This window comes from Amblyomma americanum, chromosome 6, assembly GCF_052857255.1.
Source record: "Amblyomma americanum isolate KBUSLIRL-KWMA chromosome 6, ASM5285725v1, whole genome shotgun sequence".
NCBI lineage: Eukaryota > Metazoa > Arthropoda > Arachnida > Ixodida > Ixodidae > Amblyomma > Amblyomma americanum.
This window is the reverse complement of record NC_135502.1, coordinates 131,404,121-131,431,469: the sequence shown is the minus strand read 5'-3', so window position 1 is coordinate 131,431,469 and position 27,349 is coordinate 131,404,121. Positions and strand designations below refer to the sequence as shown.

Below are 27,349 nucleotides of genomic sequence, written 5' to 3'. Positions count from 1 at the left end.
TTCACTGGAAATATTAGATGTACCGTGCAAAGGAGTACAACCATTATTTGCTGATATACGGCTTTCTAACACGATTCTCTTCACTCGACACCAGCCGATATTTTTCTCCGCACACTTAAGAGTTGCGAAATGTGTTCTGAAAGGGGATTTCAATAAAGGTACGGTATTCGTGGGGTGTTAAAGGACGCCGCACCACGATTATCCTCCCGCAAGAATTTTAAGTCGGCAGCGTTAAGGCCCTCGTTGTGCGGAAAATCCGCCGTCGTGGGCGTCGTCGTCGGCGTTGTGAGCGCATATATATGCGTTAACCCATGAAAGCTGTCACGTCATATCCTTAAGGAGGACCAGAAAATCATGGACATGGCTCTGGCAGGTGATCACCAGCGAGCAACCTAGGAGGCAGGTGGGCCACCTAGGTCACGTGACCTTCATCACAACCTTCCCACCGTGGCAGGTGGTAGTTGAGTTAATGATAGGTCGCTCGGGAAGAACAACCTTGGTCGCACAAGGCCCACCACGGACAGCACCTTCCATAGCAGGCTAGCGGCGCATCGCAGCACCACTGCGCCAGGAGGCGTATGAGGACTCCCAGGGACATAAGAATGTAAATTATACAACGAAAATTCTGCATACACGGGCATTAACCCATTACGCTATCACGTCATGCCCTTAAGGGAAGCATAAGTGTCACATCCAATTTTTTTTAATGCTTTTGTAGAAGCTGAGTTATCAGCAGCCAAAATTTGAATTTCAGCGTCTTGGTATCCCTTTCCTTCTCCTCTCGTCACTTTTTGCACGCTCAAAGGCCGGCGGCCATTCGCCAGCCCTTTCGCTGATGCGTGCGGGAATTCTTTTGTGGGTGGAACATCCTTACCCACCGTAGAGACGCTGCTGACTGGCTACGGCCATGGCAGCTGCGTGACGTCTGAAAGAATCTAACCAATAGCCATCGCTGAACAGAATTACGTAGACGCGTGCGATGAAGGAGGGCGCGAGCATGAAAAAGTCGACGGAAAGGACTCGCCAACTTACAGGCGCAATTGTGGGTTCTCTGGTGCGTGCAGAAGTGTACTATTTGGCTCAGGTGCTAATGACGAATGCACTGATTGAGCGAGTTTATGTACTGTCCTCAAAAGGTGTTTGCAGAGCTCCTTTTACCAGAATATTTTTGAGCGCTTGCTTTGAAAATGTGCTGCCTGCCTTTATGTGCGCCTCATCGCGAAGACGAATAAGAGTTGAGAATTGGAGTTGAGAGTTTCACAGACCTTTGTGCCTTTTATTTAGTGCCCGCCCGCCCTACCTTCCCGCACTCCATTTAGCCTCGGGCCATCCTTTTCGAATAAAAACTGTTCGATTCGATTCGCCACTGCCTGGCACTCGCAGAGTCGGTGCAGGACGAAGTCCGCGGTCTGGGACGACCGGATGCAGTCACGCAGCCCAACTTGTTTCGGGACGAAGGCGACGACCCCCTGACGAGGCAGCTGCAATACCAGTGGCGTCGGCTCGAGTCCAAGGCGACGGCGGCGCTGGACTCGCCCGGGGCAACAGGCGGCTCCGGGAAGCAGCCACACGGGCTGCGCTCCCCCGCACGCCTGTCTGTCGGCGGCGCGTCGAGCCTGGAGGAACGGGACGCCTCTCTCGACCTAAACAAGGTACAGAACGTCTTTTTTTTCTAGCACGGTTTATTGCCCTAGGGAGAAAAAGGAATAAGAAAAAAGGGCGTAAGGAAATAGCATTATGAATAAAACAAGGATTGCTCAATTAATGAAATTGAGAAGAGACCCTTGATGCGGTTCCTGTCTCCAAGCAGCACAGGACGCAGAGAACTTTGCGGCCAGGCGCCGGATCCTGCTCGTTTCAGTGCTGGCCGGACAGTCTTTTAAACAGGCCACTTGCATGACTGGCGGAGCGCGTGCCTGTGCTTTCATAAAGAGTTTTAATTTCTCGTTGTTTTAGTCCACTTTTTGTTTAGTCAAAGTTTCCTGTGCCTAGTGACAACTGTTTTTGAAGGTGCATTTCATTGAGCCTGTCGGACTTGAAAATTTCAGTGAGGTAGCTAGCTGTTGACGATAGTTGACAAACAGCAAACAAAAAAATTGCGGACGCGAAGGACGTGTCTTGTGCGTTCTTCTTTTGCGTCGGTCCGTTTTATTTTCCTTTCTGTAAAGTGTTGATTTATTCATTTTGGTGAATCCAAAGGTTGACATGTTACTTCCCGTTTGCTTTTTGTAACGGGAGGAATGTCTTCATTGATTCCAAGGGCTTTGAAAAGGCGAGATGAGGGAGGCTGTGTGTGTCTTTTATCTATAGTTGATTGTCCAAAGGTTAAATAGTTTTTATGCAGAAAAAATACACTTCCTTTTTTTGGATGATGCTTTCGTCAGAATCAAGATCATCAATACCATGCAACCGTGTGTGAAAGAAACAGGCATCACGTGTCTCTCCAGGTTTTCTGGGCACTGATGATTTTGCATGTTGGGGATTAATTAAAGTTATGAGAGGGGGGGGCGGGCAGTGCTTCCTTAATTTGGCAGAAGTATAAAATCGTTGTAAGCAGAACATAGAACCTCAAAGTCTGTGTACGTACCTTTTTTAAACAAAAGAAATTGTTATTCCGTGCAAAGATGTCTGGCTGAAAGTCATGCGGTAGCTTATAAATGACGCATAGGGGCAGGCCTTCAAATTTTCTTGCTGTCTGCCCTAACATAGTTTACCCCACTGGTTATATCGTTTCCAGTTTTCCTTTTATTTCGCATTCATCAAAATGCTCTTGCCGCAGCCAAGTGCTTAACTTTCGATCTCATGTCCAACAGCGCAGCGTGGAAGCGGGGAATTGCCGTGACGAGTAATGCAAGTTGCTTTTAAACGCTTGCAAACGCCCTATTCACCGCGACGCATTTTAGAGTATTAATTCTTTTCATTGCTTTTAGTTCAGTCCGCAAAAATGCATTTGGTTGTTGTGAGAAACGGCAGGGGCGTTGTTGATAATCTAATAAATATCGTAAGGCTATTACAATGGAATATACCCCACTCGTACTAATGTACATGAACACAAGAATCCACAATTGCTCGACGACGATGAGGTCTTACACAACACCTCCAAAAAAGTTCTGAAGCATTTGATATAAAAATATGGCAGTGGGCAAGCAGCCGCAGCAAGAGAAAATTCAGAATAAAGTTAGTCTTCAGTACACACAAACCATATACGTTCCTTTCTTCGCTTACTTTGTTGCTGAATTGGACATGTTTCTTTTCTTTTAGTGCAAAAAACAACCGTCTCAGCTTGCTTGTGTACCTCGCTTTTGTAGCGTGCAAAATTTGAAAACACTGTTTGGACCCATAACCAACGGCTAGTTTCGAGTGGAAGATCTGACCAACATGATAAAAGGTGGAAATGCTTTGCACAAGTTTCGTCATAAATGCAAATACTCTAAAAAAAATTTTGCAGCAATAACGAACGGACACTGAGCACTTACTATTTTCGCGCGAACGCAGAGAACAGGACAAGAAGGAATGTAGAAATACACAAATTTCAAGGCATCGTCATTTGTTGCACGAGGTATCTCTCGAGTTCTTCATCACTTGGTTAGTTCCCACTTCAATACTAATGGACGATGAATGGCTCGTAAGTGCGGCTGCTATATATATGTGGAATAAACTAGACTGAGAAAGCGGCTTGTGCACCTCCTCGCCGTTTTAAAAGGTGATGTTTTCCGACGTTAATCACCGTAATTGAGCACACTCTTTTCCAGTTCTAGTTTTTACCAGAAGCAACATCTTGCTGCTGTTTTATGTTCTCCGTAGTACCAATGCTTTAATGAGCTGTTGTTTTCCCCGACTCTTTTTTCCTTTGCATGGCTTCTTGTCCGCTACACAGAAGAACAAGTGTCCGTTACGCCTGCACTGATTTTTGCCCTGTCTTCTCTCTCGAGCGCAGATCCAGACTCTTATTGCACTTGGGATGACAGATGTCACAAAAGACTTGCAAAAACGAAGAGGTAAGACAATCTCCTACATCAGTCTATGATTTACCTGGTATTCGCAGTGAGGGATACTCTTAATTTAGGGGTTCCTTACCTAAAGAGGGCTGGAAAATAAGCTCTATTCTATTTCATGGAGAGGACACCTGAGCTTTTATTTCGACTCATTGCAAAATGCGAAATAGAAGAACAAAGTCTTGACTAGTAAGATGTTCACACGCGCTCAATAAACAGTGCCAGGTGGGCGTCAGAACCAACTTGAGACTCGGCGCGTAAGCATGAAGTATTGCTTTTTATTATGCGTGAAATCCTATCAACCCAAAAAGTTTCGTTATGCTACGCCTAAATATAGTTCGAAGGCCATAGCGTGCTCCGTTTACTTCTGTACAAACCTGCACCTGAGTGGTTCACCGTTATGTCTGCTGAAGTGAAAGTTCAAATGAGCTAAGATCCACTCAATTGAACCCTATCTGCATTTCATTTAATAGGGACTTAGAGGGAGAATTCGTAAATGGGGGGGGGCTCCTCCTATTGAAGTTCATTATAGTGGTCTTTCACGTTGTACAGTGACTAATCGTTACATTGCCTGGCAAAGTGAGAACACCGCCCTTCAAGAATGATGAGCGCTGTGACGACCCCCCATAATGCGCAGGTCCACACGGGACGGAGAGGCAAAGAGACACCGTATGGCTCAGTTTAAACAAACAGATATATTCAATAATTATACATGATTATGATTATACATCAGAGGCTGGGGTGTCCGAGCTTACGGGCCGACGACTTCATGGGGACGATGGAGGGGCTCCGGAGTTGAGCTCGAACGGTTGCTGGCAGAAGCTGCACGCCGTCGGGCTTCGGCGCTGAAGGCCCCCTTGGCGAACGATGTCGTCCTGAGCGTTGTTTCTTCCGTACTCCTTGTCGATTTTTATATCCTTCTTATTCCCCACATTCCTTAGGTTGAGGACGCCCACGCCGGAGTGGGAGGGGCCTAGGGCTTTCACTTGGGCGCACAAACACACCACTGCACTTATGATCTCGCCCCCGTCACGTGTTGAGTCCGAAGAAAGAAGGTTGTCGTCGAGGTAGCGTCGGCTGTGGTAGACGGTCTCTGGCCCGCTGACGGTTCCCGCGGGTCACCGACCTCCGTTCTCCATCAAATGACACTCGCACTCAAGGCCGGAACGCGAGGTCACCAAAAGGCCGGGAAAGTGGTCCCTTGTCCAAGGATGTGCTCGGGAGTGTTGGTGATGATGCCCGCCGTCTTGTCACGGGGCCAGGCCCACCGAAACGAGGCCCTTTGTCCCCGGCACGGTCACGGCAATTGGGGAAGATAACGCCCGTCTCCCCGCGGCGGCGGCGGCGGCGTTCGACATGTGCCGACACTATGGAAAGGGGGTCCGGTTGTGCTTAAACCCCTTCGTTTTGGTCGTTCACCCTTAACGAGTATGGCTCGGTAATTGGACGCAGCTGTCACCTGGGTCTTCTCCGTGCGGTCCATGGCGGCAGGCCTGAAAGCAATCCCACTCAAGTTGCTTGCAGCCATATACAGTAGAAACATGTGTGCTGGCTGCTTCCAAAACGAGACCGGCTGTCGCCGATCTCCTCTCTTCCAGCTGAATTGCTTTCCCTTGAGTGCTTTTGCCGCCACTGGGGGCTCCGTCTACGCCGCGCCGTCGAATGCGGACCCTCGTAGCACACACAAGGAACGTCACACTCGCTCACCCTCCAGAAGAATGTTCTCCGAACATTTGAGTCCATGCAGCTCCCCTTCTCTTTCTGAATCGCCTCGCACAATGCGTCCGACAAAACACTTTTCGCTGCACTCAACACCACTGCACAACACCATATGCCTCAGCTGTCATAACTGGCGTCTCCAGGGGCAGCACTGATCTTCTTTTACAGAAAAACATGAAACTCAGCACCCAATCCTCTCCTTTCTAGTCCAAACTGGACAAAATAAATTTACCACAGTTACAAAGGAGCTCCCACTTCTAGCACGATCACGGCACAGACAAAAATATAGATAACGAAAGGAAGTAGGGCAGGTTCTGCATGCGCTCCGCATGCTCTCCTGTGAAGGTGTTACTTAATGACAGAAAGGCTTAACTACCAACTCCGATATCTTAACACATAAGCACATAGCAATGTTATAAGCTGCGGCATTACACAATTCTAACCAGTTCACAACTCCGCTCTGTTTACGCCATTAGTCCGACTTAGCTTTCCGATTTCGCAGCGGATATCGGCCTTCATGAGTCATACCAAGTAAGTCTGTGACGCTTTGTCTGCTTGGAGACTCGCGAGGGCTCGTGGCAGGAGCCTCTCCTGGCGTTATCTGCGCGGCAACCTCGCGCGCTTCTTCTTATTCTAGCAAAGCATGAAGTAAATCCGGTGGCATTCCGGCCGTCACCTCTGGCGCCTGCCGAACAAATGCAGGAGAGGGCGTTTCTTGCGAACTATCTGCGCGCTCCGCTTCACTTCTGTCCCCATCAAAATCCGCGCTTTCCCTTTCCTCATTTCGTGAATACTGAACCGGTGCCGACTTGAAGCGATTTGCATGTATCCTTATCAAGCGCCGGTTCACGTCTCGGACACTGAAGTTTACCGGAGAAAGCTTCTCGACAACCTCGCACGGTCCTCTCCACTTCGTCTGGCACTTACGAGCTAGCCCAATCTGCCTTTGGCAGTTTTCAATGTACACGCTGTCCCCCACATCAAACGGCGCGTCTCTAGCACTGCGATCGTGCACCTCCTTCCTGCGCTTCGCCGCTTTCTTTAAGGCCTCCTTTGCGATGTCCCTCGCCACTTGCAAGCGCGATTTTAGCTCAACCTTATAGTCGTCCAGTGAAGCGTATGGGACACGACGGGGGCCCTCTGGCACTTCACTAGGCTGGTCCGGGTCTCGGCTGTAGAGAAGAAAGAATGGCTATTCGCCCGTGCTCTCGTGTGCTGCGGAATTGTAGGCAAACATTGCATACGGGAGCCACAAGTCCCAGTCCCGCTGGTCGCGCGAAACAAAATGCGACAGGAACCCGGCCACGGTTTGGTTCAGTCGCTCCACCGCGCCGTTGCAAGCCGGATGGTACGGTGTTGTCTGCTTCTTAGCGATCTTAAGCAGCTCGCAAACTCTCCTCATTAGCTGCGACACGAAGTTCGTTCCCCGATCTGTCAAGAGTTGCCTCGGGGGTCCATGTCGGAGCACGATCTGTTCGACAAATGCTCTTGCAACCGTGTCTGCCTTCTGATCTGGGAGTGCTACCGCTTCCGCGTATTTTGAAAGGTGATCGACAAATACTAAAATGTACCTGTTTCCGGAAGGGGTCGTGGGCAATGGGCCCATTATGTCCATACCTGTCCGCTCGAAGGGAGCCGAAACCTCAGGGAACGGCTGAATTGGAGCTGGTCTTCGTCCCTTGGGTGTTTTTCTTTCGAGGCAGGAATGACACTTCGCACAGTAGTCTCTAACATCCTGTCGCATGCCACTCCAAAAGTACAAACACTCCACACGCCTGCGTGTCTTCGCTATGCCAAAATGACCGGCGCATGGCGCATCGTGAAACGCGCGAAGAACCCTTTCTGTCCACGACCGAGGTATGACGACTCTCTCCCAAGCGGTTTTCTCTGGTCTCCCTTTCCTGGTTGGCCTCGTGCGCCGACACAGGGTGCCGTCTTTGCCAATGAAATAACCTAGCTGTTCGGGGTGAGACGGCGCGCCCTCTAAGCTTTCGATTATTCGCTTCAGATCAGGATCTTTGCACTGCTCTGTGCGTAATTCGGCGGGGTCGACTACGGTGACAAACTCATCTATAGCTGCCACGGCAGCTGTGCGGCTGAGTGCATCAGCATTCAGATGTGTCTTTCCTGACTTGTGCTCCACTTCAAAGCAGTATTCCTGCAGGTGTAGATTTCATCTAGCGAGTCGCGAGCTATGGTCCCTGACACTCATTACCCATTTCAGAGGATGGCAGTCTGTGACTAGCTTGAATTTGCGGCCGTAAAGGTAGCATCTGAAGTACTTTACTGCCCAGACAACGGCGAGGCACTCCCTTTACGTAGCTCCGTACTTTTGCTCTGTGGGGCTCAGGTGTCGGCTAGCAAAAGCAACGGGATGTTCTTTGCCCTCGATAACCTGAGATAGCACGGCACCAACTGCGAACTTTGACGTATCTGTGGCCATAACGAAGGGCAAATTAAAATCCGGGTGGCGCAACAGCGGTGCACTCATTAGATTCCTTTTCAGGGCCCCAAAAGCATCCTCCGCGTTTTCGTCCCAGCGAAAGGCGACATTTTTGGCTGTTAAGGCGGTGAGCGGCTTAGCGAGCTTGGCGAACTCCTCTATGTGCCTTCGGTAGTAACCGATCAGGTCGAGAAACTGCCGGACCTGGCGGACGCTAGTCGGGAATGGAAAATCCGAGACACACCTTAGTTTCTCAGGGTCCGGTCGCACGCCGTCAGCTGAAACAACGTGCCCGAGGTATTTCACCTCGTTTTTGAGGAATTGGCACTAAGAGGGCTTCAGCTTGAGACCCGTTCCTCTTAGTCGCACCAAAACCTGCTCAATATCGTGCAAATGGTTCTCAAAACTGTCACTGTATATGATTATGTCATCCATATACACGAAGCACAACCTCCCCAGAAGACCTACCAGGATAACATCAGCGGTTCTCTGCCAGACAGCAGGGCTGTTGGCCAGACCCATCGACATTCTTTTCCATTCATAGTGCCCTGAGGGCGTGCTGAATGCCGTTTTCTCGGCATCTGCCGGATCCATTGCTATCTGCCAGAATCCCGCCGCCATGTCCACTACCGTGAAGTACCTGGCAGAGCCCAGCTGAGAAAGCGTCTCCTGTATATTGGGGATGGGGTATGGATCGATGCGAGTTACGGCATTTAGTTTGCTGTGATGACCCCCATAATGCGCAGGTCCACACGGGACGGAGAGGCAAAGAGACACCGTATGGCTCAGTTTAAACAAACAGGTATATTCAATAATTACACATGATTAAGGTTATACATCAGAGGCTGGGGCGTCCGAGCTTACGTGCCGACGACTTCATGGGGGCGATGGAGTGGCTCCGGAGTTGGGCTCGAGCGGTTGCTGGCAGAAGCTGCACGCCGTCGGGCTTCGGCGCTGAAGGCCCTCTTGGCGAACGGTGTCGTCCTCAGCTCTATGCAGTAGAATTTCAATAGTCGTCCGTTTCTTCGAGGATGGTTCACAAACCCTTCCTCTAGTGTCGTTCGGCTTGGAAGATGAACAGGAGGCGAGCTTGTAGATGATGACAGCAGAGCATATTTTACAACATACATATGCAGAGTTAAACTGGAAAAAGCAGAACTGAATTTACAAAAGAACAAACTTTGCACTACATTACTCATCGACCGGGCAGGTTAGTGCCTAAGTAGCATCACATTACATGCTAAGCACGGAGCCCCAGCTCAGACTGAACTGCATCCGTTTACATGCGCTTTTAAGCACTTGATTAACAAAGGACTAAGGGCGGTCATTTCCAGTGGCCCGCCCAAAGCATCAATTCTCCAATCCAAAATAACATGCGAGATGGAGACCACCCCTTGGGTTGGGCTTAGCCTCGACCCCAGAGTCTGTTAACAATACAAACTAAATAAACAACAAAAACGCCACCACTCTCTCTCAAGTGAGAGTATACACAGGCTCTCTCTTCGGAGCTAATTCACTAGCGCCTGTCTTTCCACATTCTTGGCGAGTACTGCCTGTCCGCCATGACAGGTGTCCGTCACGGCCCTTCTGGGAAGCTGTGGGTGCCTTCCCGGCGATAGCCCACGACAAAGGGGGGGGGGGAGGGAAAGAATGTTGTCTTCGCGGTAGCGCATAGCGTCGGCTGTGGTACGGCGCGCTCTGGCCCGCTGACAGCTCCCTTGTCCTGGAATGTGTACGGAAATTGGGGAGGATAAAGCCTGTTTCCCCGGGGCGGCGGCGGGTCCGGTTGTTCTGGTCGTCACTCAAAGAGCATGGCTGGGTAATTGATGATGCCGCTGTCACGGGTCTCCGTCTACGCCGCGCCGTCGAACGTGGATCCTCGTAGCACACACGGAATGTCACATTGCGGTAGTCCACTACCAATCGATACGAGACATCTGGCTTTTCCACCAATAGTGCTGGTGCTCCCCAGGGTGACTTTGAGTGTTCGACAATGCCGCGATCAATCAGGTCCTGCACCTGCCGCTCCATCTCCTCACGTTGGGAGTAAGGAATCCTGTACGCACGCTGGTAAACGGGCGATGAAGTGCCGGTTTCTCTCCTGTGCTTTATAACGCCACAGCAGCCCAAATCCAGGTTGGACGCGGCGAATACCTCCGAGTAGTCGTTCAGCAAACCAGCCAGAGCCTCCCTCTTCCTGGATTTTACGTGAGAAAGATCGAACGACGCCTTTAGAGCAGCCGAAGGACTAGCATGCTCTGCAGTTGCGAGTACCGTATCGGTGGGCTCACGTTTCTCTATTGCAGAGGTGAAGAAAGCCAATGTTTTGTTCTTGGGAAGGCTCAGTGGCTGCTGGCTACAGTTAACCACCCGTAGGGGCACTCTGTGGGCGCCATTAACTGTCACGAGGCACGCGGCTGCCTTCAGGCCATTGCTGAGAGAGTCGACCGGCTCAAGCACTCCCACGGCGCCGCTCTCTACATCTGAAGGCACACACGCGTACAAAATGTGCTCCGACCAGGGAAGGACGACCGCCTCATCGACCAGCCTGACGGCAACCCGCGAATATACCTTCTCCAATGATCCCACTGTTTGACGGGTGTCAATATCAGTAATGCGAATCTCAGCCCATCTCCTGTTCAAAAACGGAACTTTTGAGCCGCCCGCATTAACCTCTTCCTCAGAGAATGAGACTACTACCTTCCCTTTTCTCAAAAAATCCTGCCCTAATATACCTGACACTCCGTTTGGCAGAGACACCGTGTCCGGGCATACGTAGCAGGGGTGCTCCAATGCAATTCCGCCGAGAGAGAAGTGTAACCGGTAGAGTTCACTTATGCCAAGAGGATCCCCCGTTATGCCTACAAATTTGGTTGCCATACCACCAGACGCTTCCAACACCTCTCAGTCCCCCTTCCTTCGAAACGTGTTAAAACTGCTCTCCTTAAGCAACGTCACCTTTGACCCCGTATCTATCAACAATTCCACGCAACAACCATTTAACTTGCAACGCACAACAGGACATGCCTCGTCGGCCACACAAACCACCACCACCTCATCATCCACTGCTCCCTCCCCACGCTCCTCAGGATGGGGAGGACTATCTAGTTTTTTGTCTCGGTATCTGGAGCCCCGCTGTAGGCTTGCTTAGGGCGTGTCTCGCCTGCTTCTCTTTGTGGCTCCCCACGGCGCACGTTTTGGCAGAACCTGGCGATGTGTCCGCGACCCTGGCAAGCGAAGCATACGATTTCTTCAAAATCTCGCATACCGCGCCTGTAGCTTGTGGCGGTCTCCGGTTTCCAGCGAATGGGCGCTGTGGAGCGCGCGCTTCAACCTGGCGGTCCACCTGCTGAGATAGCAGCTGTTCTAAGCGATCTAACCGCTCTGTCAAGAGAGCAACCTCAGGGTTGTAAACCGCTCTCTCTATGACGCGTACTCTCGCTGTGGCTGTCGTTAACGCCTCATTTCGTTCCTCATCCAATGCGGCCGCCACGGCTTGGTCGAAATTGCTCGGCTTGCGCGAGAGCACGAACCGGCGCACGGGGTCTTGCAGACCAGCCACGAACAAAGCGGTCATTTCCTCTTTAAGTATATCCTCCGCGTATTTCTTCTTTAGCTGGTCTCCTTCCTCCTCCCTGCTTAACGTATCGCGCGCTAAGCGCTGAAGCCGCGACGCAAACGTTCGCACGTCCTCCCCTACCATCTGTCCGGCGTCACGGAACCTCTGTACAGGCACGTGACGTGGTTCAGTGTCGAAATGCTCAAACGCGAGCTTCTTAAATTCCGCAAATGATTTTGTGGATTTTACTTTTTCGTCTCGCCATGCAAAATCATGAGCAGCTCCTGCCATCTTACACCTCGCCATTCCCAGCATTTGAGCATCGGACCATCCCCCCATTTTCCCAATCTCTTCTAGCATGGAAAAGAAATCGCAGATTGGAACCCCTGTCTTATCTCCCGTAAACGTCGGAATGACGCTTCCTAATGCCAGCATGCTTGCTCCGAGCGACGGCTGTGGAGTGGGAGCTCCCTCAGATACAGACATTTTTTTTTCGCTCAAGCCCTCTGGTGCCTCAAGCCTCTCAAATGGGGGTAAAAGTCCCACAATCAGTCCCGTGATTCCCTTTTGATTACAATTTTGAAGTCTTGAATGTCGCAGCATCCAGAGGACACTTGCTTTTGAGGCCCCACTTCTGACACCAGTGTGACGACCCCCCATAATGCGCAGGTCCACACGGGACGGAGAGGCAAAGAGACACCGTATGGCTCAGTTTAAACAAACAGATATATTCAATAATTATACATGATTATGATTATACATCAGAGTCTGGGGTGTCCGAGCTTACGTGCCGACGACTTCATGGGGACGATGGAGGGGCTCTGGAGTTGAGCACGAACGGTTGCTGGCAGAAGCTGCACGCCGTCGGGCTTCGGCGCTGAAGGCCCCCTTGGCGAACGATGTCGTCCTGAGCGTTGTTTCTTCCGTACTCCTTGTCGATTTTTATATCCTTCTTATTCCCCACATTCCCTAGGTTGAGGACGCCCACGCCGGAGTGGGAGGGGCCTAGGGCTTTCACTTGGGCGCACAAACACACCACCACACTTAGGGTCTCGCCCCGTCACGTGTTGAGTCCGATGGAAAGAAGGTTGTCGTCGAGGTAGCGTCGGCTGTGGTAGACGGTCTCTGGCCCGCTGACGGTTTCCGCGGGTCACCGACCTCCGTTCTCCATCAAATGACACTCGCACTCAAGGCCGGAACGCGAGGTCACCAAAAGGCCGGGAAAGTGGTCCCTTGTCCTAGGATGTGCTCGGGAGTGTTGGTGATGATGCCCGCCGTCTTGTCACGGGGCCAGGCCCACCGAAACGAGGCCCTTTGTCCCCGGCACGGTCACGGCAATTGGAGAAGATAACGCCCGTCTCCCCGCGGCGGCGGCGGCGGCGTTCGACACGTGCCGACACTATGGAAAGGGGGTCCGGTTGTGCTTAAACCCCTTCGTTTTGGTCGTTCACTCTCAACGAGTATGGCTCGGTAATTGGACGCAGCTGTCACCTGGGTCTTCTCCGTGCGGTCCATGGCGGCAGGCCTGAAAGCAATCCCACTCAAGTTGCTTGCAGCCATATACAGTAGAAACATGTGTGCTGGCTGCTTCCAAAACGAGACCGGCTGTCGCCGATCTCCTCTCTTCCAGCTGAATTGCTTTCCCTTGAGTGCTTTTGCCGCCACTGGGGGCTCCGTCTACGCCGCGCCGTCGAACGCGGACCATCGTAGCACACACAAGGAGCGTCACAGCGCTGCTTCATAAAAGACTATTTAGGTCTACATTTTGACGTTCAGAAGAATCGACTTATGGGCGAAATCGTTCATGACTAGTTTAAACAAGGCGTGCGAGACTGTGCACAGGGCGCAAGGAAGAAACGGAAAATGACACTGCATCTTAATCGATGCTGTGGCATCGAGCGTTCAACTCAAGGCTTTTGCACGCCCTTAGGGCCTTCATTTTAATTTGAGGCAAGGAAGCATTCCGTCTGTCGAAGACGGAACTTATGACTTCCACACTTCCACTGCCTTGGTATTGTACTCACTGCATGACCTTTTTGATACCCCCTCATTTGAAATTTAAACTTTTTATTTGCGTTTCTAGCTTCTATAGCAACTTCTATAGCAACTAATTGCTGGATCTATAATTTAATCATGTCGTTCATTTGCGGGTGTCCTCCGGATCGCCTAGCAAAGGCTTTCAATCAAGCATCGCCCGAGTGGGTTGTCCTTGTACCGTTTTTTGTTGTTGTTGTTTTCTTCGCAATCACAAAGCAGCGCGCAGAAACAAGATACAGCTGTAGAGCCGCCAGTTTGGTGCTAAGAAAAACAATTATCGTTCTGTTTGCCTGCCGCAAAACTAGTACACCGTGGGACAGAACAAAAAGATTCATTCAATTTAAAAACCAAAGCCGACTTCAATGTAGTGCAATGCCGCCCATTGGCCCATGCTAAGCAACTGCAGTAGTTTAGCCTATCGACGAAGGCGGCGTTCACAATCTTTCCAACGCAGCGATGTCTCGACGAAACGCAAAGCTGTCACCGGTACACCCATGAGGCTGTTTCTCGTCCTCAATAGAGAGTTTTAGCATAACTAATACTGCCCACTGTCCCTTGTTACTGTCACTATTCGCCAATAGGCGCGCGCAGATGATGCCGACGGGCCGGGTTCTGGCATCTAGCGCTATCTGCGCGTTCGCATCGGCAACTGGCGGCCACGGTAAGCGGTGACAGTAGATGATATACGTTATGTTAGAACGCTCTAATAGATTCCGCATAGCGGCGGCGCAGTAGCGGAGACGTCTACCGGATTAGCGTATGCCTCCTGCGCACGCGCAGTGGTCCCTCGCGACCGCGCACCTGCCACTGTGCATGCGCAGGTGCCGTAGTGTAATCCGGCAGATGCCCCTGCTACTACGCCGCCGCTATGGTGAATCTCTCTAATATCGTCGAAACAGCAGCCGGGCCTTTTTGCGTGGGACGCTGCCTTCCTGGGATGCTAGCATCGCTACCTACGTGACTACAGTCACCGACAGCTTCTTGGCTGAAAACAGGGAGCCCGCGCTTGGTACGCTGTCGTAAACGCGCTACCCGATACCACCATCATGTCTGCTCTCGCACACTTCAAAGATAACAAGTGTTAACGTTAGTGCCTTGCTGCGCGATGATAGGAACTCAGCGATACCAGTATCGTCTAATCTCTTTGATGACTCGTTACACACGATTCAAAGCCAAGCTGCAGGCAAGAGCCTCCTCACTCTTCCAAATTACCGCAGATTGAGCGTCTGCGTAGAGGTTAGCGGTAGTTAATAACGAAGCTAAAGGGCTGGTACCGTTCTCGGAGTTTGTCTACACGTACACCTTAACGCGCGGAAAGGAATTAAGAATTGGGGGTGAAAGATGGAGGGAATTAAAAAAAAGCCGTTTGCTTAGTATCGCTGAATTTCAAGATAAGATTTACGCAGAAAGCGTAAGCGTTGTAATTTACTTTAGTCATTTTCTTAGATCAGCTGTTCCTAGCTCACTCGGCTCATTTAGGTGCTGCTACGTTGTATTCTCACCCTTGCAGATTCTTCAGTTCATACCAAGTACCAGCCCACACTGTGCTGGCTCCTGCTGTCGATGTTTTGGCCTTCCACAGTTCTCTTTTGTGGGCGTACCTTATGATTCTTTGCATGAGCTTATGCAACATCAGCACACATTCGCTTCTGCTCTCAAGCACACGAGAACAGTCCGATCACGCAACAAACGGTTCTACATTTGGTCAGCAAAGCTGTGAATGGTCCTCCTTCGTTTTTCATGATTGACTTCCGTAGTGCGTTATTCTGGGTACGAAAAATTGTTGCTTCGTACCCAGAGTTGCACACTAAGGAAGTCTACATTTGGCATCGTTCAGTTTTCGCGCACGTAAACATTGCGATGAGATGGTAGCAAACTTTGCGGTATCGCTTTTCGTGCTTTTCATTAAAAAGGAATGAGAGGAAATTCGCGAGACCCGATCTCTTTGAAACTCATTGAGATAACTTCTCAATCTTAGCTGAAACAGAGAAGAGGCGGGCACATGGTAGTGGTTGTTTATTAAAATAATAGTAAAAAGGAAGGAAAAGATTTTTGCTAGCCCCGGCTTCTGCCATCGATACTGAAGCACCTGAGCTGGGGAAGCGGAAATAAAGGATAGCAGGTATAATGGAGAAATGAAATGAAAGAGGTGAGGGGACAGGAAGAGAGAATAGGGGGAGAAGTAATATGTACAAACTATTTACACAATAAGAAATGTGTCCAGGTTGTGCGCGTGATTAGTTCATTTTAGAGGAATTAAATCACACACGCGCACAGCACTGTGTTGGCTTCAACTGGAGTGGGGCGTCCAGAGAATTTAACGCAAAAAGCAGGTAGGCGCTAATCCCTTATGATAACGCAGTATGGAAGAGAAGCGCAGCCGACGGCGGCAGAGATTCAGGCAGATCAGATTTGGAAGTTTGCGGGGATGAAGTGGCGGCAGGTGACGCAGGAAAGGGTTAATCGGCTGGGTATGGGATAGGCCTTAATCCTGTCGTAGACGTGGTTAGGCTGACGATGATCATGATGAACAAGTCCCGACTGACGCACCGCCGCGTGCCTTCGGTGCAAATGATGGCGGATCGCGCACCCTTCGCTGTACCTCCATTCTCGAAACTCCCCATTGCGAAAGCTCAACGCATGCGCACCGGTCAGCTGTCACGTGCAGTAACGGCCTCAGCAGCCTCCCTCGTGATGTGTCACGACCTCCTCTCTCGACCGTCGGACCCTCACGTCTTCGAAGTGCGTGAACCCACCAAAGCCTTCTGTTAGCCTGCGACAGGTTTCCGCCGTCATGACATTCAATTTCCGAAATCAAATATCCCGATTCTAAAGCAGCGCCCGCTGTTCTTTGTGGCTTAGCGGTGGAAAACAACGGCCCTGTGTCACGTGGTTACAGAATACTTTCGCGAGTGACGCGCCGTAGTTCACTGTAAAATGCAGGGCAGCAGCAACGCCGCTGTAGACCTCGCCGCACCGTGCACCGCCCCATATGGCGTCAAAGTTCGGGAGAGGGGCTATAAAATGTTCTCTTTAAAAGCGGCCACGTGTTCTGGCCCAAGCGACAGCTTTGACGGCGAGGCAATATTGAGGCCGGCAAAGATTGAAGAAAGCGCGGAAGGCCGGGCACCACGCGGCGCGCAAAGACGCACGGATGTCGAAAGCAACGAGATCGATGCAAGGCTTGAAAGCGTATGCGCGTTGCCTCCTGGCAGGGGGATGGGGGAGGGGGGGGGGGGGGGGGGGGACTGAACGCCGTCTTTACGCAAGGCTGTCTCAAAGCAGGCGAGACATGAGCGATATGGAGGCTGCATGCCCTGCGAACGTTGCGCGTCAGTCGACGGCCCAGACCACGCGAGCGAAGCTTGCGCAAGGCCGCTGTACGAACATGTCCGAAATGACACAGAGTTGCTTTGAGCGAGGTGAAAAAAAAATTTCACGAGACATGACGTTGAAGAAATGGCCATTCTTTATATACTACGTACATTCCAGAAAAAAATCCCGTGTTGGCAGCGAATGACGCTTTTCATGCGCCGTGTAAGAATGGTGCGCCCTCTTCACCGTTCAGTTTTGTCTGATCTGCGTACATTGTGAAAACAACTCTCTCGAGGATTGAGTGATTGTGTTATTGGAAGAGAGCTGGACGCAATCATGTTATTGCACTCCTGACAGCTGCCTGTAAAGCTCGATGCAAGGAGCAAAAGGCGGGTGTCATGTGTCTTCCCTCTGCGTCATTGTAAAGTTTGGGCCCACAAATACGCCTCAAACAGCCTCCAACTCGCCCGGCTTTTTATTCTGTTTGAAAGGCGAGCGTTCCGCAGCGATCGAAAAAAGGAATGATGAGGGCGTAGAAGATGAACGGCGTGCAGTTACAACTCAGCTGGGCAAACCTTTCGGGAACTCTCTGGAACTTTTTTTTTTTTTGCTTACGAGGCAGTGCTTTCCTTTTGCCATTTGTGTAAACGCAACCATTTATATATCAAATATGCTGCAATGTACCTTAAATGTGTTTTGTTAAATACGTTAAATTTTAAAACAGGCCCTAATAAACCTCAGCTTATCCCATCGTTATTCCTCCGTAATGCAGCCATATAGCATCGATCGAGGCGCTCCCTCTAGGTCGTTAAAATAGCCAATACTACATAGAGAGAACGGAAAGGCATTTATTTGCTTTTTCTGAGCGCCTCACGTGGCCTAAGTTTTACTTTTGATGTCATCGCCAACATTCCATTGCAAAAACCGAAGCTGCATATTCGAATAACATTAATTAAAAATATTCTCTGTGGACAAAGCCAACGGGACATGGGGATCCGCGGTCACTGGCGTCTTATGCATCATCCTAAAAGAAAAAAAGACGGAACAAAAATTTCGCGCATCCACCCTTTTAGAACATCTCGCCGATGTTTTATTATTATTATTATTATTATTATTATTATTATTATTATTATTATTATTATTATTATTATTATTTTATATTATTATTATTATTATTATTTTCCCCAACATGGCGCCCAGTAAGGACGCATGTGTGCTGTGCTCCCGTCCGTTTTTTGGTAAGCAGCAGTTTTTTCGTTGTGCCGACTGCAACAAACGTGTACACGCGAAGTGTGTCACTTGGAGTGACGACGAGCTGCAGCTTTTGAAGTCCGGCTCGCGACCATTCATGTGCAATCTGTGTTTGTCGTCTTGCGGCGGTGCTAAGCCTAGCGACGGTGGCGAGTCAGCGGCTGCATTCCTTTCTTCCACGGCCCACCAGCCCCATCACCCGACCGACCCGACCGGTTCCCTCGCTTCCTCCCCGACGGGCGAACCTGACGGTGCGCTTGCCTCCCTTCGGGCTCTCCTCCTCGACGCACTTGAAGGAATCTCGTTTCTGAGCGACGAGGTCGCCCAGCTGCGGGAGGAGAATGAGCGCCTTCGTGGTGACAACTCGCGGGCGCTCGCTCTCCAGGCTGAGGTCGTTGCCTCTCTGCGGGCTGATGTTCGCAGCTTACGCGAGGAGCTTGCGAGGCGCCCTGCTTCATCGCAGCGTGATCCGCCTTTCGTCGAGCCCCTGTCCGCGAGCAGTCCTTCCCGTATGTTCCAGGCATCCAAGAGCTACTCTGCTGCCCTTCACTGTGGGATGGCACCTGTTGATTTGGCCACCTGCCCGACATCTGTATCTGTCCCCCCACTTGTAGTTAATTCGCCTGAGGCGCAGAAGAAGCACCGAAGCCCAGCCATCACTGGCTCGTCGAGCTCATCCAGTCTGAACGTCGCCAGACCTCAGAAGCGCCCGAAGGCTATTTTCGTCTCCAAGCTGTGCCCTGAGACAACGTCGGCTGATCTGACGAACCATCTGAAGTGCGTGAACGTCACCCCCCTAACCTGCCGGCAGTTGAAAACGAAATATGACTCCTACTCGTCCTTCCACCTCACAGTCAGCGCGGAATTTTACGATCAGCTTGTTGACCCTTCGATGTGGCCTACGGGCTGCATCTTCAAGGCTTTTCGTGGAAAGCTCCTGGATGGTATGTTGCATCCTTCCGAGCTGACGGTTGATCGCAGTCAACCCTAACTTGGATATATATTATCAAAATGCCCGAGGTCTTCGGACTAAGGGACCTGTATTTTTTTCTAATGCATTAGCCTCTTGTTACTCGGCTGTTGTAATTACTGAGACCTGGCTGTCTAGCGAAGTTAACTCAGGTGACTTCTTTCCTAATAACTATTCTGTTTTTCGAAGTGACCGCCCTGAATCAGCTTCTAAACAAAAGGGAGGGGGAGTGCTCATTGCTATTGACAGTTCCGTGCAGTGCGTTCGGCGTTCCGACCTGGAAACCATCGAAGAATCTGTCTGGTTAGAGCTCACTTTAACTCGACATCAAAAACTCTTATTGGCAGCTTTCTATATTTCCCCTAATCTGCCTCCTCCTGCCTACGATGATGTACTACATTCTATTGAATATGTTATCACTTCTCATAGCAAGCACAAACTGCTCATTTTAGGGGATTTTAATACTCCAGGTATTAACTGGAATACCTTTACATATTCACACAACAATCATTATGTAGTTAGTAAGTGCAACCGGCTTTTAGATTTCATAGCTTTTAACACCTTGCAGCAACACAATTTAATTGAAAACTGTTGTGGTAATGTTCTTGACATTTGTTTATCTAATTTTGAAAATGTTCGAGTCTCGTCATCTGACATCTCACTTACTCGCTGTGACAAATTTCATCCTCCAATTCTAATAACGGCTTCGGTTTCTGTCCCACCTTCTGCTAATTCAAATCGTGCGGGGAATTCCCCCCGTTTCGCTTACGCACTTGGCGACTATGTTGGTCTCTTCGGTTTCTTCTCTTCTGTCGACTGGTCTGTTTTAAGCGAAATCAGCGATGTTGACGAACAAGTCAGTCGCTTCACTGAAATAGTTCTCAATGGTATGCGCCAGTACATACCTATGCACACTCCTACTCGCAGCAAGTTTCCGTTCTGGTTTTCCAAGGAACTTCGAACAGCGCTGAAACTTAAGGAGCGGGCCCACCATAAAGCGAAACGCCCTGGGCTGGATACATGGGCAGATGAATTTCGCCGCTTGCGTTCCCTTTGCAAACGCCTGTACAAGCGGGATCATGAGTCCTATCTTGATTATTTAGAGAAAAGTGCCTCTAATCGTCCTACTGAATTCTGGCGATACGTTCGCAAGCGTTCGAATAAATCTGATAGTCATATTCACTTAGTTGACTCTCATGGGAATGAAATTCGGAATGTCGCTGACGGCTTTGCTCAACACTTTTCCTCCGTGTACAAATCTCCACTTTTCGACTCCGTGTGCCTTCCAGCTGGCGCACATAATTCCGTTCTTCTCGACGAGAAGTTAGTAAGTGTTTGAAACCATCTTTATCCCCTGGACCTGATGGCATTCCAGCCGCCATAATAAAAGCCTTCAATAGTACCTTCGTCCCTGTTTTAACCACGATATTTAATAACTGTTTGAAAAATTCTGCCTTTCCCCGCGTGTGGAAAACGGCGCGTGTTTTCCCTGTCTTCAAATCAGGAAACAAATCTGATGTTTCGAACTACCGCCCCATTTCTCTTCTTTGTGCAACCTCTAAGCTTTTTGAATTAGCTTTGCACAAAGTACTTTCCTTCCACCTCAAAAATGTAATCATTCATAATCAGCATGGTTTCATAAAAGGTCGTTCTACTACAACTAACCTTGTGACTTTTATGACGTATACATCAGCTGAAGTCCTTCAGAGGAGTCAGGTAGACGCTGTGTACTGTGATTTGAGCAAAGCTTTCGACGTTGTTACTCACTCATTACTTCTTCAAAAGCTTCTGCTGTTTGAGATCGACGTTTCAATTGTAGCCCTCCTACGCAACTATCTTCTTGATCGGTCCTGCTTTGTCAGTGTAAATGGACAGACCTCATTTGTTTACACTCCAACCAGCGGAGTTCCTCAGGGCTCGGTATTAGGCCCGCTTCTGTTCTCTGTTTTTATCAATGACGTTTCCTCCGTGGTCAAAAACTCCTCATTTCTCCTTTATGCGGACGATATAAAAATGTTCAAGGCAATACATACTCTTCACGATTGCTTGTCATTGCAATCTGACATATCCGCCTTCTCTGATTGGTGCTTGAAGAATGGGCTCACTTTCAATTCATCTAAAACCAAGGTTGTTTCATTTACGCGTAAAACGCAGTCTTCTCTACTCTTATTCTGTGAATGGTAGGCCGCTGCCCAGGGTTGATGAAATTAATGACCTCGGCGTACTTTTCGACCGTAGCCTCAGCTTCTCCTCTCATACAAAACGCATTGCTCTACGGGCTATGCGTACACTCGGCTTCATCTGCAGGCTTTCGAGAGAGTTTCGATCCCCACTTCCTTTCTTAAAGCTCTACCTCTCCATATGCTTGCCGCTTTTGGAATATGCGTCTGTTGTTTGGAACGGCACTTGCCAGTCGAACTGTGAAAAAATCGACAGAGTTCAGCTAAAGTTTTTACGCATATTTCAACATCGGTTTTCTTGCAAAACTTCCAGCTCCCGTCCCAGACGGAGTAACTCACTGCAGCTTCCTTCTTTTAGCTGCCGTCGCGTGAGGGCAGATATAATTTTCTTGTATAAACTTCTTCATGGTCACATTCTATGCCCTCAGCTCCTAGCGCGTATCCTTTTGCGTGTACCGCGAAAGAGCATAAGGGAATTCAGACCATTCCAAGTTTCTGCGCTCCTGCACTCCCTCTCCCCTCTGGACAGAATGCAGAAGTTGTTTAATTCTCTTTGTCCTCACCTAGATATATTCGAAAATTCTCTCCCTTCCTTTATATTGGATGTCCGTGACGTTCCACTTTGAGCACTCTTTTTCTCATACATAACTTCCCCTTTCATGCATTTTGTCTTTACAACACTTGTGCGTTTGCACCGGTATTATATTGTTTTTTCTCTCCTTAATTGTTCATCACGTGTACTTGTTTTCATTAATATTATTTCTTTAATACTGTATACTCACGCCTGATTGTCTGTAACGCGTTCACTAATTACGTTTCTTATTGTGTATGATTGTATTTCTAGCTTGTATTTCAGAGGTTTTATATTCGTTCATATTAGTATTGGCTTTATTCTTGTTTGTATTTTGCTATATGCTGTACTTGGCTGTTATCGGTCGTTCATTCTCTTTGTTTATTGTTTCATTAGTTATTTATATGTCTGTTGCCTGTTCTAGCTGTTTTTATTTACCGCTGTTCTCGCTGTTTTCTTGTTTTCGCTTTTTTGCTTCATGCTTGCTGTCACGCCTAGTTTATATGTCTTTTTTTTTTCTATCGCCGTGACTGCTGCATTACCTCCCCTGAGTGTCTTCCTTTGTAGTGAAATAAATTTACATTTTGTGCGTGTGAATGGTGTACCAGCACCAAGACCTTTGGGTTGTTCCTGGGCACCGAAAAATAAAGATTGATTGATTGATTATTATTATTATTATTATTATTATTATTATTATTATTATTATTATTATTATTATTATTATTATTATTATTATTATTATTATTATTATTATTATTATTATTATTATTATTATTATATAAGCCGATAGGCCACTTTCAGTCCAGCTTGCGATGCGCCTGCAGCGTTCTCCTCTCTATCAGTGCGCTACCTTCTGCGATGCTTAGATACCTAGCCATTTTTTGCCCCTTATATGCAGCACTGGTTTAGTAGTAGTAGTAGCAGTAGTAGTGGTATGTTTGCCATATTATACGCTATAGCATCGACGTGAGGCTAAATGAGGAAGACGAAGCATGCCTCCTGGCGAGGCCTGCACCCCGAATTATACACCTTGAACAATGGTGGCCGTATGCACAACAAAAAAGCACACACTTTCACAACAATAAACAAAAATTACCACCATAGAAATAGTGAACAACGGTAAACAATACAAAATATGCTGAACAATTATTAGCAGTAAAAAAAAAACATTTTCGAAATATGCACATTCGGGTAGAAAAGGAAACAACGCACAAAAACTTAGCATACATAGATAGCTGAAGTTTATGCAGGGGGAAAAGCAATCTTGAGTTTTTTTCTTAAATACATATATACTATGACCAGCAAAATTATTACCAGCACATTTGATAGGAAAAACCGCAACGCCATCATCTAAAGGTGAGAACGCGTTTCTAAAAGCATTAATGCCAGCAACAACACCTACTGAAGTAGGGGACAAAAATATAGGATCAGTCCTACAAGAGGGCAAGTATGGGTCTACTGTCCAAGTTAAGTGACAGCTAACAGAAGATTGGTATGATCCGGCAGCTAAAAAGTGTTCATTGAGTATATTGGCAATCGAGACTCCAGCATAATTCACCCCGTTGAATTTTAGCTCAGAGGAAAGATCATTCTTGCTGTTCCTCATGATGAGGTTAATACTTTAATTGCCAAAGTAATTTAGAGTTGTGTGATTTAGACAAAAACTCATTAATATAGAAAGAATATTTAGCGTTTTTTAAATCTGAGTTTAATTTGTCACGAAGTTTCTTACACTTAATTAAATCATGCGGGCACCGCGTTTCCAAAAAACGAGGGAACATGTTATTATGTTGTCTCACTTGTTTCAAAAGCGCTCCTGTCATCTATTATTTTCTAGCCTTCCTTTGTTCTTTATAGATTTGGTTGGGAACGCAGCGTCACAACATTCATGCAGTTTCTCAATAAATATAACATAGGCACTGGACGAGTCATCTTCATGATATGCATCCCCCAATTAATTGTAGACATGAAGTGAAAAAATCTGGAGCTGCCTTTTTCATTATAAACTCTCCGCGCATGTACGGGAATATTGGATTTGGTCGTCTCAACAAAAAATTTGAAAAGAAAGGCAAGTAACCACTAAACGCAGAAGAAAAAGCAACTGGTATGCAGCTATCGGGTGGGAAATTAGTGCAACACAAATCAATGAATGTGTCAGAGAGCAGTTAAATGCGAGTTGGCAATTAAAAAACATTGTCACAAAAAATAGACAGCATTATTTGATTTAAACTGATCTTCAGAGGGTTATCCTCCACAAAGTTAATATTGAAATAACTTAACAAAACGATACGCCGCTTGCAAACTTCATAAAAGAATCAATGAACCGAAAAAGTTGTCTGAATTACCTTGAGGACAAGATCTCAACGCACAAACGACTTTTGACATATAAAGATACACCACCACCACGCTCTCTAACTCAGAATACCGAAATTGGTTTGTAACCAGCAAACTCTGGAACTCTTGCATATGAGGCAAACCATGTTTCAGTGAAAGCAATAAGGTCAAAACTAAGGTCAAGTTGAATAATTCGGCTTCTACTTCCTTCGATTTTTTATTTAGGCCCTGACATTTCAATTCATAAAAAGATAGCGTGTTGCGAGGATTATAAACATCATTATTGAGAATGTCAATAAAAGACTCGGAAGTAAAATAAGCCATCTTTGAGCAGGTGTACTGCGCAGCCTCGCAGCTACAGCACTTAAACATTCTTATGAATGTCCTCCTCGCAAGCGATTCTTATGGCTCGTCCTCCTGGTTGCTTTCGAGCATAAGTCTTTCCTTCCTTAGTCCAGACGAAAGTGTATTTAATTTCTTTAGCCTTCATTTTAGCGAGCTGCAGGAAATTCTAGCTGGTAGCAGTGAAGTTATCAAAAAATCGAATGTCATCTTCGCATTCATTCCGCTTTGAAATACAGTCTGCTTTGGTGGATTTGTTGGTATAATGGATCAGGACTACAAGCACCTTGCAAGGTTCAGAAGTACGGCGATGTAACCCTTAAATGTCATTTGCTACAAGTGAGGGTAAGTAGAGCTTCATCGCAGTGGTAGCGACGGGCAATGAGAGCTTAACAAAAATAAGAAAAGACCAACTAACCTGAAAATTCAAGACAGTTGTATGAGCAGCCTTGTGCAGCAACCTGCCACCGCCACCCGATGTATTGAGGTCATTCATTTAACTCACACCAATTCGTTTAAAATATTACAGGTGATGAGTTTCGATTGATGCGGTATAGTATGCGTTAGTATCAGTGGAACAGCCGCTGACGTGTTCAGACTGTGCAAGTGGGTGGCGTTATCCAGTCTGTCAATCACCGTAGCATCAGGATGTAGCTAGTCAATCAGGGCAGCGGAATAGACATACACATTCAGAAAGTTCTTGATGTATGGCATCAGCCAGCCTTAATTCCCTTTCTAGCACGAAAGAGGGTCCCACCGGTAATCTTGCGTGGAAGTTAACCCAACCAAATAGCAGCGTCCCTCACTTTCTCCGCATCATCTGCTTCACTGTATGAATTTTTTTAGAGCCAACAGTAAGCGCTTAAACAAAACCACTGCAAATCCCAGGATCACAGGAACATGGAAAACCAGTACACTTTTCTACTTCTCAGTATATCAGTTATAAGCACAACCAACGGCCGCAACTTGGGGAGTTTCAATTTACTCGCATGACCTCCTATGCAGCGTGAACAACTGAGGTATATCGTTTTTAGGACGCTTTTAATTAATTGGTAAAAAGAATGCAGCGCGAAAAAAACAAGGACGAACAGAAGTGGACAGGACAGGGCGCTGACTACCAACACATTTATTCAGAAGGATGAGCAGCTTATATAACGCAGTCCAACACCCACGTGACCAAGAAAATAGCAAACGCGTTCAACTATCTAATACAAAAAAAAAAAACAAAACGAAGTACACAATATCAAAGTGATACATATCTGGGTAACGCAAAGTCAGCCAAGAACCGATAAAACCGAGAGGACCACGACGAACCGTAAGGTGCACGCATGGAAAATGAACAGTCAGCGACCTTTGCCGCCAATGCAGCACGAGGCAAAACGAAGACGACAATAACAAAATAGTCACCGAACAATAAGTAAAAGTCGAAGCTAAAAGCAGGGTCGGGGCCAAACGCATAACAAAACAATACAAAACGCAACGCAAAAGCTGAGTCAACCGTTCACAGTCAAACTGAGTCAAAAAAGTTGAAAGTTCTCTAGAACAAGAATTAAAAGCAGACGTGAATAAAAAAGACGTGTTTATAGTGGGTCTAGAAAACTGGACTCCTTGTCTGTAAGTGAAATTGAAGGCGTGCTGACGCACTTGTCTCCAGCTTTGGCTATCATCCTTGCCTCAATGATGACCCTTTCATTTTCTGTCCGCGCCCGTGCTCTGACAACCGTGCGAGTGTAACATGGTTCGCAGCCTATGCAAGACTTGCAATGGTCGTCCAGGTGCCCGCCGCTTTTGTTACGGACCCTACGGCGGTGTTCAAACAATCTCTCGTAGAGACACCTGCCGGTTTTCCCAATATACACGCGTCCACACTCCAAGGGAATCTCGTAAATGACACAAGTAGCACAATGTGTGAGTGGTTCTACATGTCTAATAGGGCAAACCTTTTTCTTTTGCTTTGTCAGCAGTGTACACACTCGTGACAATTTGCACGGGGCTGAGAAGACAAGGTTTACGTTGTTTCTTTTTGCAACCTTCTTTAAATTGTGAGACAACTTGTGAAGATACGGGATGACGGCCAAAGGAGGTCGTTTGGCCTGTTCTAGTTTGCCTGCGTCTTTGCCTTGCACTTTCAATTTCTGGAGAAGAGTCTCACACACTGTGCTACTTGTGTCATTTACGAGATTCCCTTGAAGTGTGGACGCGTGTATTTTGGGCAAACCGGCAGGTGTCTCAACGAGAGATTGTTTGAACACCGCCGTAGGGTCCGTAACAAAAGCGGCGGGCACCTGGACGACCATTGCAAGTCTTGCAAAGGCTGCGAACCATGTTACACGCGCACGGTTGTCAGAGCACGGGCGCGGACAGAAAATGAAAGGGTCATCATTGAGGCAAGGATGATAGCCAAAGCTGGAGACAAGTGCGTCAGCACGCCTTCAATTTCACTTACAGACAAGGAGTCCAGTTTTCTAGGCCCACTATAAACACGTCTTTTTTATTCACGTCTGCTTTTAATTCTTGTTCTAGAGAACTTTCAACTTTTTTGACTCAGTTTGACTGTGAACGGTTGACTCAGCTTTTGCGTTGCGTTTTGTATTGTTTTGTTATGCGTTTGGCCCCGACCCTGCTTTTAGCTT

The 27,349-nt window shown here is 48.1% G+C and overlaps 1 protein-coding gene across 2 annotated transcripts in view; it reads left to right on the top strand.

Annotated features, from left to right (window-relative positions):
- The window catches only part of LOC144094108 (uncharacterized), a 409,816-nt gene that overhangs the window by 285,349 nt on the left and 97,118 nt on the right, over positions 1-27,349 (top strand). For both annotated transcript variants that reach the window (XM_077628022.1, XM_077628021.1), the window contains exons 5-6: positions 1,384-1,652; positions 3,938-3,998. In XM_077628022.1, the coding sequence (XP_077484148.1) occupies positions 1,384-1,652; positions 3,938-3,998 (330 nt within the window). The remainder of the gene's footprint in view (positions 1-1,383; positions 1,653-3,937; positions 3,999-27,349) is intronic.